Source organism: Hippocampus comes, unplaced genomic scaffold (genome assembly GCF_001891065.2).
Source record: "Hippocampus comes isolate QL1 unplaced genomic scaffold, H_comes_QL1_v1.1 scaffold694, whole genome shotgun sequence".
Classification (NCBI taxonomy): Eukaryota; Metazoa; Chordata; class Actinopteri; order Syngnathiformes; family Syngnathidae; genus Hippocampus; species Hippocampus comes.
In genome coordinates this window covers 63,732-77,407 of record NW_017804889.1, presented here as the reverse complement: position 1 = coordinate 77,407, position 13,676 = coordinate 63,732, and the positions used below count along the sequence as shown (strand labels likewise).

General features: G+C 44.2%; 1 protein-coding gene across 4 annotated transcripts in view; it reads left to right on the top strand.

Moving 5' to 3' along the window:
* dpp6a (dipeptidyl-peptidase 6a) overlaps positions 1-13,676 on the top strand; it is a 109,579-nt gene that overhangs the window by 39,622 nt on the left and 56,281 nt on the right. The window contains exon 1 of one of the 4 annotated variants that reach the window (XM_019882681.1): positions 8,698-8,866. The exons of the other annotated variants lie outside the window; for them this stretch is intronic. Within the exon in view, the coding sequence (XP_019738240.1) occupies positions 8,783-8,866 (84 nt within the window). The 5' untranslated portion in view covers positions 8,698-8,782. Of the gene's footprint in view, positions 1-8,697; positions 8,867-13,676 lie in introns of those variants that run through there. 4 annotated transcript variants of the gene reach the window in all.

Below are 13,676 nucleotides of genomic sequence, written 5' to 3'. Positions count from 1 at the left end.
CTGCGGATTTGTGTGCGTTGCGCCACATCCAAGTTGCTGGCGTGACGTCATCGTTCATCAAACCGACACGCGGTCAACGCTCTGCCTGAAAAGCCCAGGCCGAGTTTGAGCGTGTGGCGACTGCGGCGCTGTCCGCGGTTCTGAAACATACGTCGGCTCAGGAGCTGACCATGGGACCGTCATTGACAACTTTGAAAAATCTCTGATAGATTAAAGAAAAAATAAACGCTTCACTGATTTGATTTTGAAAACCATTGACCTTGAAGTGCGGATGCACACATCGACTCTTGTCCATACTTCTTTGACACCAATGACCCTATTTAGATGGTTTGCTGTTGTCTTGTGGCAGATCAGGATTGGTTCCACAGAAAAAAGTCTGAATCGGTTTCTTTGTTAATACAGTCCAAGTAATTGATGTCCACCCCCAAAAATGCTTGTAATTGCCAAGAGGAACCATAAAATGGCAGCAAAGTGCTTCGATCTGACAACGCTACAACCTGACTAAATGAAGCTCCTCCCCTTATTCCAACATAGTGAGTTCATTGACACTGAAATTCCACAGGATGCTCCAAAGTACTAATTTTAGATTGGATCTAAACACAAAACTGCAAATAGGTTATTCTTTTTTCTTTTTTGACCGCACCTCCAGACTCGTGAGCCGCATTGCGCAGGTTCCGTGGGGGAAAAAGTGCGCATGAGCCGGTCATGCCGAGAACATGAGCTCGATTCATTGACTGCCGCGCGTCGTCTTTGTTGGCGCTCTAAGTCGCGGCTGAGCTGAAATCAATGCAAACGCTCAGTTTATGTTCCCTCCTCGTCAATCTTGGAAGGAGACGACGCACAGCTGAAAGGACGACCTCTGATCCCAGCCGTGACAGTCCGTGTGATGATGATGATGATGATGATGATGATGAAAAAAAACCCTCACGTGGCTGAAAACCGAACTGTGCGTCACAATGAGGCCTTTCCCCTTTGTTGCCGGTGACATTTTCATTCTGCTTGGCCGGTGCAGGCGCTGTCCCACCAAGATGAAGGGCTTGCCCACCCACCCGCTGGGCTGCCCCCATTGAGTAGCCTTCAAAAAAAAAAAAAAAAAAAAACCTTTTAACTCTAGCCTCCAGTTTCAAGCAGTGCAGCTGAGAATTTTTTTTTTGCCTGATCACATTTTGGAATAAATGATAGGGTGGACATGTTTTAGTCATGTTGATCCGCACCGAAAAGTTGCCGGGCACAAACTCCCGCCTTTGAATTGAAGCAACACATCAAGAGAGCTAATGTAACAATGCTCGAAGTCATATATTCTTAATCCTCTACAAAGAACGACCAATATTACTGCTGTACTGAAAAGCTCAGAGGAGCTGACTCATCATCTAGATCTCTTTTATACTGCCCCCATGTGGCCAAGGCACACGCAACACAATGTGCACTGGAGAAATTGTGACAAAAACAGTTGAATTCCATTTATGTCATTACTGTATGTTTTTATCAGGTATAATTTTGAGTCAAAACTGAATATATTGTTGGAGTTTAGTTGGTATTATCCTTCTCTACCCCTTTTTGTTTGTTTTCTTCAATTTTCCTCCTTTTAAGTCGGCGCGGCGTCTCTTGTTTCACACCCGTTAATTAGACGGTTCCTCGGGTAGCGTTTAGGCTGCTCGACTAAAAACAGTTGGAACCACCCACCCCAGCCCCCACAAAACAAACAAGATCTTTACTTTTGCAATCAAAGGTGTCGTCCCAATGGTGTGATTTTTGCTTTGTTGGTCCAATCAGCAAACTAGTAATGAGGCCCCGGTGAAAAACAAACACTCAAAAACGCACAAATGCCAGCTGTGTGTGTGTGTGTGTGTGTGTGTGTGTGTGTGTGTGTGTGTGTGTGAAGCTCAAGTCACGTACTTTTCTCACCCAACTCGTCACACTTAAGTCTGCGGTCTAATGGCTTTGCGGCTGCACTTTGCATTAAGAGGATGAGGAGCAGGAGCAGATAAAATTACAACACACACACACACACACACACACACACTTCCAATGCCGGGGAAATGACTGCATATTTTTTTTTCTCTGATTTTCAACCGCGAGAAGGCAGAAATTGAAACTTCTTCCTAAAAGACAGCCAATAATAAACTATGTGGGCCGCTTTGGTTTGTCGTTTTTGCGTTCCTTTCTGAACCGAATGAGATGATCGAGAGGTGTTCCTGTTTACACTCAAAACTAAACAAAACGCCCACAATTAGACATTGAGTATTTAAAAAAAAAAAAAAAAAAAGCAAAGCTTTGCCTGCTTAATGCTAACAATGTGCAACACCGTTGACATGCTAACAATTAGCATCAATAGTCACGTTTTTAATAATCAGTGGACGTTTGAACAAACTATTTGGAAACAAGCCCACAACTTTACCCAAGTTCTCTCAAAAATAAACTCGATTCAAGTTGAGTTAAATTCTGCTTGTTTAATGCTAGCACACAATGCGCAACACCGTTGACATGCTAACAATGAGCAGCAATCGCCCCGTTTTTAGTAATTGCTGGACATTTCTATTAAAAAATTAAAAAACAACCGCTTGACTTTGCTCAAGTTCTGTGCAAATAAACTTTATTCAAGCTAAGGTCTGCTAGTTTCATGCTAAATAAACAAACAAACAAACAAAAACAGTGCGCAACACCATTGACATGCTAACATTTAGTGTCAGTAGTTGCGTTTTTCGAATTAACGAGTAAAACAAATTGTTTGAAAACAACCACATAACTTAACCCAAGTTCTCCATACGTTAAAAAAAACTTACTGTACTGCATTAAGAATTGATTGAAATGACAAATACCTCACGTGTCCTTTTGCTATATTCTCCGTAATCAAAGGGTGGCTGGAATCCATGAATGGCACTTGAATGAAATGCTTCATTCACTTAATGATCTAATCTCTCTATGAGGAATTTTTGTGGGTTTTTATGTATTTATTTTTTAGTCTATAAAAATGTGTAAATCGTGCCGCTGGAATGAATAAGAAATTCAGCCAATGCTAACATTCATGCACGCCTCTTACGCCGCTGCGCTAACATTGACGTTGTGAACGCATTACGGCGTGATCATTTGTCCCGACTCGGCAAATTACATCCGGGCTCACTCGGCGGGCTCCGCGTCATAAAACCTGACGACTCTCGCGCGTACGTGCGTGCGTGTGGCGATGCTAAAACCGGCGCATCAAATTTAATGTTGGCAAACTATTCCCGCGAAAGCCACTAAAAAGCACGAGCGGTCCCCGGTCGAAAGGGTCATTTTGAAAAGCGCAACTCGTAACATCGGCCCGCTCGTTTCCTTAATGGGCGTAACCATAGCAATGGATGTTCAGCATTCGTCTGATGTGACCTTTTGAAGAGGCGGCTTCACTATTTTCCCTCCGCCTCTTGTCCACTGGTGCCATTTCCGTGAGTCTGTGGATTATTTGGAGTAGTTTTGTTTATTTGTCGCGTACGAGGTAGCGGTGATCGTAACGGTCACGTGATTCTGCAGCAACGCGTCCGCGTTTCACTCGCCGCCCGCCTGGCCACGGTTCGAACAAGGCTTTCAATCAAGGGTTAAGGTTTGAAAGTATATTTTGCATCTAGATGCAAGGTTTCCGGATTATGGTGTGAAATTAGGGTTTCAAGACACGGTTAGGGTTTGAAGGTTGTGCTTCAAAGTAGGGTTAGTGGTTGAAATGAGGGTTTCAAGCACAGAAAAGGTTCGCGTTTCAATTCAGGGTTAAGGACTCAAAATAGGGGTTCTCTTCATCTGTCACTCAAAATAATGTCATCATCATCCTCATAAAATGGAAGCAGCACAGTTATTGTCAGGGTTCAGCGTCTTTCGCGTTGAGTCAAGAGGTGCAGAAGCGTCTGACGTCTTCATGTTTCCATAATTTTTCCAGGGGCCAAATGACCCATAAAATATATTTTCTAACAACACAGCGTCCGCTCATAAATAATAACCCAAGCATAAAAATGTAAAAACGCACTCTTCAGGTCCGCATGCGTACGTGTTTGTGTGTGTGTGCGTGCGCTCTTGAAGTAAAGTGCCGGCTGTTTTTGCCCGCCGAAAAAGCCTGGAAAGAGGAGCAGCCGGGAATAAATTTTGCGCGGAGAAAAAGGTTTTTTTTTTGTCATTTTGTGATGTTTTTTGTTGATATTTTTATCACCAACGACGCTTCCTCTAGCTGCTTTATCCGCCTTTTGACAAGCTGCTGAACATCATTTCCAGTCGTCCTCTCGCCCTCCACAAAAAAAAAACTTTTGTGTCGCCTTGTACAAAACTTTCCCATGGATTGACTCAGGCAGACTGTGGAGGGAGTAAAATCAAAAGCACTTTGAGGTGCCTGCTATAAAAAAAAAAAAAAAAAAAAAAGAGGAAATACTCAAGGGGCGACCGCGGCTCAGAAAAGTGGAAAAAGCGAACATCACACTTGTGTGACGTACTTTTTTTTGTCAGTCAGGTTTTTGTGATTAGTCAAGAGATGGCATCAAGACTTTTTTTGTGGAGCCCAGCTGACGTGCCTTTTTTTTTCTACTAAGCATAGTTCAGCGGGTAGATGATTTATTTGTCAAATATGGCCGCTGTCGTCCTCCTCCCGTCATCCTTTTTATTCCGAAAATCAACCTTTGATCCTGTGATGTTGCTCAGTGGCGCGCGACATCGCACCAGCCACCTCCAGCTGGTCCTTGACCTCCCGCGTCATGTCGCCTTCCCCCGCTGGCACAGCACAGCAGCTTGATGAATGACTGGAGCAAGACGGCCCTTCACTCGTACCTCGTCGTTTCGCACTCCCCCCTGTGGAATGTCCCGTAACAAACGACCTCCCGCTTGTTTCTTTCTTCTTTTTTTTTTTTTTTCCATCTTGTCGGGGATCTCTGGGCTCCATTACAGGGTTGCGGGATGGATTGCGCCGGCCGCTGGTTGCCCGCGTGAGGAATGACCCTCAGATGGGAAGCGAAGGCAACAGGACAAATGTTGCTTGTTTTTTTTTTTTTTCAGCCAAGTAGTTGTCAGAGTCGTAGTACAAGTCGTCGGACATGTTTTCGGTTTTTAAAGTGGGCTTGTCCATATTTTAGGGTTGCCAGTTTCTGAGCAGAAAGGGAGAAAACAAGCTTTTTTTGTGTGTGTGAAAAGAAACATGTATATGTGTGTGTGTGTGTGTGTGTGTATATATATATATTTTTTTTTTGACAGCTAACCCGAACTGGAATCAAAGTGTTTACTGCCCCCTGACATATAAAATATATTCGAGTCCTTTTTATAGGCATAAGCTTTGCAAAGCACTGTAATGACTCACACGTCCCTGTAGATGGCGACATTCATTTTCTTGTTTCATAATTTGAGGTGCCCCCCCAAAATTTGATGAAAAGATTCAAGACTTGAGCCCTGATTCTTCTCTTTGGAGCTTTGGTCTGTCCCGAAGCTATTTTTTTTTTTCGACTTTCTGCCTCGGCCCTCTCAGCCCGATTGAATGTGATGCAACCTTGAAAGGATGTCATTTGGCGACACGGAGTGCATGTCACATTTTGTTTGACGACAACGGCATAACATCAGCTTCTTGTGCGGTTTGCGGTGACCGCGAAAGCCGCTTTTGGTGTTTGAATGACGGCGGCGGTGGCGGTGCCGAGTGATGATGCTCATCAATGTTTCACGTCATTTTTTTTTTTTTCTGCGCAAACATGGATGGTCACGCCGGCGGGGATTGGCGGGAGGCATAGTTCCCCCGCTGACTGGCTGCACGATGGCACAGTGACACCACCACTTTGAAAAGCGCCCGCCTGCTCTTCTCTAATGTCGTCCCGCTTTGATGCGAGGCCAACATGGCTGCCGAGCGAAAAGCACTCAGCGCTGCACAAATGACCAAATGAACGTTTCGATGGAGAGGCTTGGCAGGGGTAGACGGAATGACCGCGGTTGTAAAATGTGTTGTTTTCAGCGGCGTGCCAATCATTGAGTTTCAGGCCATTTTTCAAGTATCTGCGCTTCACGACAGGATGTAGACACAAACAAAAATAAATAAATAGAGAGAACCAGGGATGACTAAAAACGATGACAAAAAAAAATGGTTTGGAGATGCAAAATGTTCCCCATCTGAGGCCTCATTTAAGACAAGTGGGCATTTTTCCTGTTCCCATCAATTTATTTTTGGTTGGAGCAAAAGCGATGACAATTCGGCATTGAACGACCAGATTTTTTTTTTTTTTTTGTAGCAACCGTATGGGTGATCGAGGTTGAGTCGACCTCGGTGAATCATTGAGATTTATTTCCGTGGTCGGCTGGCTGTGCTCGCTTTGTCCAGAATGAATGAATGACCGCACACAAGCAAAAAAAAAAATTAGAAATTAAACAACTGTACTTGGAGAATTTTTCTAAGCGCTTACTTACGACACAAACAATTCAAGGAAGCACTCTCCTGTTATTAGAAATTTGGTACAAACCTGTTTTCATCCAGATACACAGCTAGGGTCGACACGACCTTGTGGGGACCTCGACTGTAATTTGTTTCCTCTCCGGCAGGCGCGCCGCTTCATTTGGTGACGCCGCACGCTGAGCTTCCGTCATAACTTTCCGCGTTCCCGTCATTCCTGATCCCAGGTGGAAAAATTTCTTTCTTTCGCTCCAACTTGTAACCCGCCACCGTCACTGTATCACAAGCGGGTTGAAGAATGTACAAATGTGATTAAGGCTCCGTTTTTTTTTTTTTATCCCCCCCCTGATTAAAATGTGTTTTATTGTAATGAGGCAGAGCCTTTGGGCATGAAGATTCCCGAATAGAATTTTCCAAATGCAAATGAGATCGGCAGGGAGATAATTCATCACTCCGTTTTTTTTTTCCCCCCTGCCTGTTCGGCTTGCGTTTTAATGATAAAAAATCCGCTTTTAAACATGCGTGGGCGGCGCACGCTTGGAACGAGGAGTTATTAAGAGTCACTCAGCACATTGTGTGCACACCCCCATTATTTGCACACGAGGTGCTGCTTGGATTTAATCAGCGTGCGGCACGTCACAAATCATCTTGAGAGCAGTGAAATGTTTTTAATCACATCGTGTCTTTTGGGGGGGAGGGGGGCATGCTTTTGACTTTTGGGTGGCTGATGGCTCGCCTAATCTTCATCCTTACTATTCCCACGTATCAGCAGTTTCTTTGAGTCCATGAGGCAAAAGTAGCTGTCGGATCAAAACGTTGGGATGGAACTGATCCCGTGTCAACCTGTCATCTTTGCTCACATTCAAACCTTGTTCTTTGAGTTTGTTCAATATTTTAGTTGAGTGCGATTCATTTTACTATATTTGACTGACATTTAATGTTTTGAGTCATCCCAGTCATCAGTAATTATCGTGGCAATTTAGAGGCTCTGGGCCAGGGCTTTTTTTTTGAGCATCTGAAAAACTTGATTTCAAGTTTCTTTTGGAGGAGTGCATTCATTTTCAGGAATAAAAACATAGTCGATAAAAGTATTTTGTGATTCCGAGTCAAGTCCAAGACAACAAAAAAATGTGTTTGGTGTGGACTCGGGTACTATAGCTGTGCCTTGAGCTTTAAAACCAACTGAATAGAAAAAAATCGTCAATATAAAATCTGACATTAATTTGCTGGAATAAAAACAGAGTCGGAATCGTTTAATCGCTAAAAAAATTTGGCTATTGCGAGTCAAGTCAGAGACCACAAAAAACTGTGTTGGGTGTTTTTCTCAGGTACTACAGCTGTGCCTTGAGCTCCAAAAAAATTATTAAAACCAACTGAATAGAAAAAAACGTCAAGATAAAATCTGACATTAATTTGCAGGAATAAAAACAGTCGGAATCAGTCAATCGCTAAAAAAATTTGGCTATTCCGAGTCTAGTCAGAGACCACAAAAAACTGTGTTGGGTGCGGACTTGGGTTCTACAGCTGTGCCCTGGGCCCCAAAAACTGATTAAAACCAACTGAAAAAAAAAAGTTAAGATTGAAACTAACATTATTTTTTCAGGAATAAAAACACAGTCGGAATCGGTCAAGTCGATTAAAAATATTTTGCGAGTCTGAGTCAAGTCAGAGAACCAAAAAAAAAAAAAAAACGTGTTAAATGCGGACTCGGGTACTACAGCTGTGCTTTGAGATCTAAAAACGAATTAAAACCAACTGAATTAAAAAAAAAGTCAAAATAAAAATTAATGTGAATAAACAAAACAAAAACTATAACCTTGAGTCAATACAGTTCTGCTTACCTCGGGTATAAAAATCAATCATGTGCTCACGCCATGCGCAATCCATCCTGGTGTAGTTCCTCTGGACACCGATGGATACTCCAAGTCAGACTTTTTCCTCATGCTCACCATCTCGCTCAGCCCCGGAACGCCATGTTGATGCTCTAATAGCAGCGTAAACAGTTTAGCGCTGATTGTTCCCTCTGCGGCGGCTCGTTCGCAGGTGTTGAATTACCTCCTTCCGCGCGCCATCATGCGCTTAGGCCTCCTCATCACACTGATACGGGCAAGCAACCTCGATAAGTCACGCCGCAGTTTATTAGAAGACTCTCCTGGAGCGCCCCAAAGTAAAAAGGCCATCTCGGCTAATCTCCAAACTCCATTAGCGTTTATTAATGGGCGGGGCGGGCGGTCGGTTGGAGACTGAGGGACTGATGTTGTTTTTGTTTACGTGTGCTGGCTGGCCGTGCTGCTGGTTCACGGTGGGGCGGCGTCTCGGTTAAAAAAAAAAAAGGGAAGTGCGCACAGGACGGCTGAGCAGTTCTGTCTGCGGCATTGAAAAGAAGATAAGCCGGCCGCCAGCGCCAAGATGATGTTCGAGCACCCGCTGGGGACGCCGCTGGGCCTGGGCAGGAAACCCTCCAAGGTGGAGACAGCCAAGAGGTTCTGGAGGGTGAGTCGTGGACTCGGGGATAAAATCCGGAGCACAATGGTTGGCCGCTTCATTAGGTGCACCCGCGCAATCTATCATGATAACATCCGACGAGAGAAAGGCGGTGGAATTGAATTGAAAATTGAGACTTTAGGTTGGAACGGTTTGAATGTGATTTCGATTTGCCGAATAATCTCTTCCTTTAGGGAATTTTATCGTGTGGATCGGTTGTGAAAGCTGTAAAACTACATGTACAGTCATTTTCAAGCACGATATCACACGTTGCAATTCTGGTGCTTGTCAGCTAGCTGCCAACAACCATCAGACCTGCCAACTGCCATTTGAAAAGACTTTAGCCGAGACTTGATCTCGAACGCGTTCGCGGATGACACGCTTGAAGGTGAGCACAAAAAAGCCCGTGTGATCAAGATGAGAGGCGAAGACAAGCTAATGGTACAAGTTAAACATCGCTTTGCCGTCCTTCGGTCCCCTGAGATGTCGGACTAATGAGATTGGCGAAGAGCGACGCGTGGAAGCTAAGTGACGCGGCATCAAAGTCGATTCTCATCTTTGCAAGTAAAGCCAGTGTTCTGTCTCTTGTTTAACTTGAACTAACAAGCTACACTAATAGGGGAACGAAATGAGTGATTCATTAATCAGAGTTGGACTCATGCCCTAAATGTTGAAGGGTGCAACTTTTTTATTTTGGAGGGCTATATTTGGGTGTCTGGAGTACCTGTGTGACATTACAAAGGTGATTTATTGGAAGCTGCCTATGTCGGAAAAGTGTCATGTGGCAGAACTGGGCGGGAAGAAATGGCCGCGTCATTCAAGAACTCAAAATGTTGTTTTGTCATCCGTCATTTGTTGACCGTGTCGTCTAGTCTGCCCTTTTTATGCTCTGGCCCAAAGCAATGGCTGTTACTTTAGCGCCATCTGGTGAAACCTTGTTCAGTTAATTTCCCTTGTGAGACCTTACCTCAGTTTGTGCTAGCGTGCTATTTAAGCTAGCATGCTAGTGTTGTGTATTATAATTTATCTCTTTTCTTTTCCTTTCTTTTTTTTTAAGGTTTCTTTATTTTACTCTAAAAGTAAACTAAGATGACGTGATTAGAAAATGGATGGATGGAAGTAAATTAAGAGTTGAAAGGCAGGCTTATTCTAGCCTCTCGTCTCAGTTAGCCATACTTAACTGCTTCAGACCAAAAAGTGAAACTCAGGGTGATTGGATTCTTAGATTCCAATGAGAGACTTGCAGATTTGGCCTTGTGGCAGATATATCCAGGCGCCAAGAAGTCTGGAGAAGATTCATCGGTTCAAGGTCCACTGATCCAGACAGCTAAATCTTGGCTTGACTGAGCTACAGAGACAAGATTAATGGTCAGGAGCATCTCTAAGCAGGATACTTTTGAAGTAACTTTCGATAAGTTATTCTGCAGCTCTCTAAATATTGGGGGTCAATGGCAGAACATTGTTTTTGTTTTGTTTTTTAAGATCTTGATGAAGAGCTCGATGCTAAAATAAAATCGAACTAATCAAAGAAAGCCGTGTCTGGAAATTTAGTTTATTATGCTTTTGACAACATCCGAAATTGTCAGAATCATCAAAGAATTCTCTTGGCTAGCAAAACTAGCCTCATATGTATCGGTGATTAATGATCCTCCCCATTTTGAGTCATTTCGTTGCTACATTTTAGCATCTTACACCATTTTTGCAATTCATAACAAGAAGAGCAGCAGTTCACTTTCATACAGTCTTGTGTTCAAGAACTCGACCCTGACTGCTTGATTGACCTTTTGGCCAGTCCCGTCGCAAGCCTTCCCGACGAGAAACTGAAAGTTTTGCCTCCTCTTAAAAGGTTCCGCTAGCTAAAGTACGGTTCGAATGAAAGTCCACGGAGCGGAGGCAATTCTAGTCAATATTTGGATCCCCCTGGGACATTCACTTTCAAAGAGTAAACAGAAGCGCCGGTCCTGAATACCGATGCGACCCGACCGACTCTCCGAACCTAATCTGGTCTGGAATCAGAAGCGAGCGGCGGGGCTTTCTGTTCCTTTTCTCGCCGCCGTCATCAATCTCGCGCTTGCCTTCGATTGGAACCGGGCGCGTGCCGCTCCCCGAATCGCTCCATCTGTTGCTGTCGACCCCGCTAAGTTGTACTCGACCCCACTTGACTCCACTCAGTCAGCTTGGGTCGACACCGAGACGCCGCCGCCCGTGTTTACATTGCCACCATTGCCCGGGCTGATGTTTGCTTTGACTCGCTAACTGGCTTCTCATTTAAATGTAGCGACGAGAAGAACTCGTCAAGATGGCTTTGAAATGGCGTTTTATGTTTTTTAATGAGCGATATTCTTTCACTGAAATTGCCAAGAGCACAGATGTTGTTTACCGCCGCTAGTTGGAGGACGCTCAAGGGGGTCTTTTCATTATTTTGCAAGTGTGTACGGAAAAGAAAGCAATTCTGTGTTGGCTTGTTCAAGGAAATGACGCGCCGGCAGCGAGACGAACGTGCTGCGCTTTTCTTTTTCATCAAAGGACGTTTAAATTTCACCTTGTTTCCAATCGCATCGTGTTGGGTTGTGCGTCATTTGTCACGTTACCATATAAGTCATGTTTTTTTTTATTTTTGCATGTCTCGGTGCCATTTTGTGGTCGTCTTTCCTTGTTGAAATGAACGTAAAGACCTGAATCCATTCGAAAAAAAATGTTGAGCACGTTTTTTTTTTGTTGTTTTTGTAATGACTCAATTACATAAAATGTCAAGAAATCACACGGGGGCCGTACGATGCAGAGACACTGAAATACAGGTTAGTTGTTCTTCGCAGAGGATAAATACAACATGCCTCGGAGTATGACAGAATGGTGTTGAGCTAATGCTCGTGAGGCAAAAAAATATCGACCGATTGACGGCTCGCGCCTTGAAACTGTTATCTTCAGGCGTCACTGTGAATTAGCGCCATCTTGTGGCATCGACGGGCGATTTTAAACCTTTCGTCACCTCGCCGATTGTCGTTACAAATATGAGCTGCGGCGTCGCACTGTGTCGAGTGCCGTGTTGTTCCTCTTCGCCAGTCAAAATTTGACAGCATCGGGAAGGCAAGAATTGCTATTTGTTTTTTTTTTGGTGGGACACAGTAATTGAGCAGCTGGGTGTCAACTTTATGCAGTCTGACGGTGAGTTGGTATTTCTTTGTTTTGTCATTGCTCGGCTGGTCTTTAAACACTATTCAGTGGTTAAAGTCAGTGCAGAAGCCTGCTGAGCGAAAGAAAAACACTGCACGGTTCACAACAAGATGCTTGAAGGAGGTGCAAGAGCGTGATGGAGGTTCTGATTGGGGGGGTGGGGGTGGGGGGTGGATCTGGCTTTTCAGGGATAATGAGAAATACACGGTTGTAGACAAGCACAATGCGTCCCAGTGGGCACGGATGAGATTTTCATGTCATCGTTGTTCATTCTAGTGATCGTTTACGATACATTCGGCTCTGCAGGCTAAGATTGCTGAAAATTCAGGCAAAAAAAGCCACTTGCAGTTGGCAACGTGACATTTGTTTAGCCGTGCTTATCAGGAGTTGACACACCCGCCCCCCCCAAAAAAATAATAATTCTCAGAAAGTCAGGCTGAACCAACACAACAAAGCTCCCATTTCGCATCCAAACAGCCATTTGGTGGTTTAAGAACATTTTGAAAAAAAAATGGTAGCCCCCGCCAAAGCTCGTCTCACATCACAACGTGAAATTTGTCTGACGTTTTCATCAAGCGTGGACGCACGAAAAAGGCTCAAGAAGTCATTCCTGAAAATACAAAGGGAAGCCTGCCAATTTGGTTTGAAGCAACTCAAGTTTATTTGGGCCATTTGGTGGAGTACTCCCCAAAAAAAAAAGAAATAGACATTTTAGCCCCCCAAAGACAATTTCACTTCGCAATATGATATTTGGTTGCCATGTTTATCATGACTCATAGCACAAAAATGTCTCAAAGGCATTCCTGAAACTCCAAAGGAAGTCTGCCAATTTGGTTTCAAGCAACCATTTTATGGTCATTTTCGTCATTTCCCAATTGCCTTTAACACAAACCTTTTCCGGGAAAATTCGTCAAAATGCCACCAAATTTCTGCCCTTTTTGCTGTACAAATAGACAATGTTCAATTTTTGTGACTGCGTGTGGGCGGAGCAATGATAGATTGATGATGCGCCGTAAAACACCAAACTCAAGTTTTCACCAAAGCCACTTTCACTTCGCAGTGTGAAATTTGGCTGGCATGTCTCTCCTGAGTAGCCCCACAAAAAAATTCATCGTAACCAGGACAATTTGGCTTTTAACCCTTCCATGCGCGACGGCTAACAGCTTCCTACTGGCCGAAACGTAAAGCAGTCATGACTCTCTCCCTGACGCTCGGATTTTAATTCACACATTGAATCCTCATTTTTATTTTTTTTTTGTTGACTTTTCCGTGCAACATATTGCCGTGCGCTTCCATCGCGCTGAATTCTCTATTCATAACTTCAGCAGCCGCGCAAGATATGTCGCCCGTCAGGCGTTAATAAATCATTTTAATGAATAATTCCAATTCCGCGGGGCCACAAAAGGGCGCTTGGCAAGATTTAGAAACACAATGCGGTTCCGGGATATTTGTAATGGTCGGAGGCACGCCGCGAAATGGAAGCGTCGCTCCCGGCTTGTGTGTTTGTGCGCGTGTGGCGGGGCGTGCTCGTTTCAAAACGGGAGGCCTTTTATGCTACGATCAAATATTTATGTTTTAATGGCGACGATAACGAGCGCGGCTGCTTTGCCCCGGGGTTAACGGCGCCTTTGTCTCCCGGCCTCGC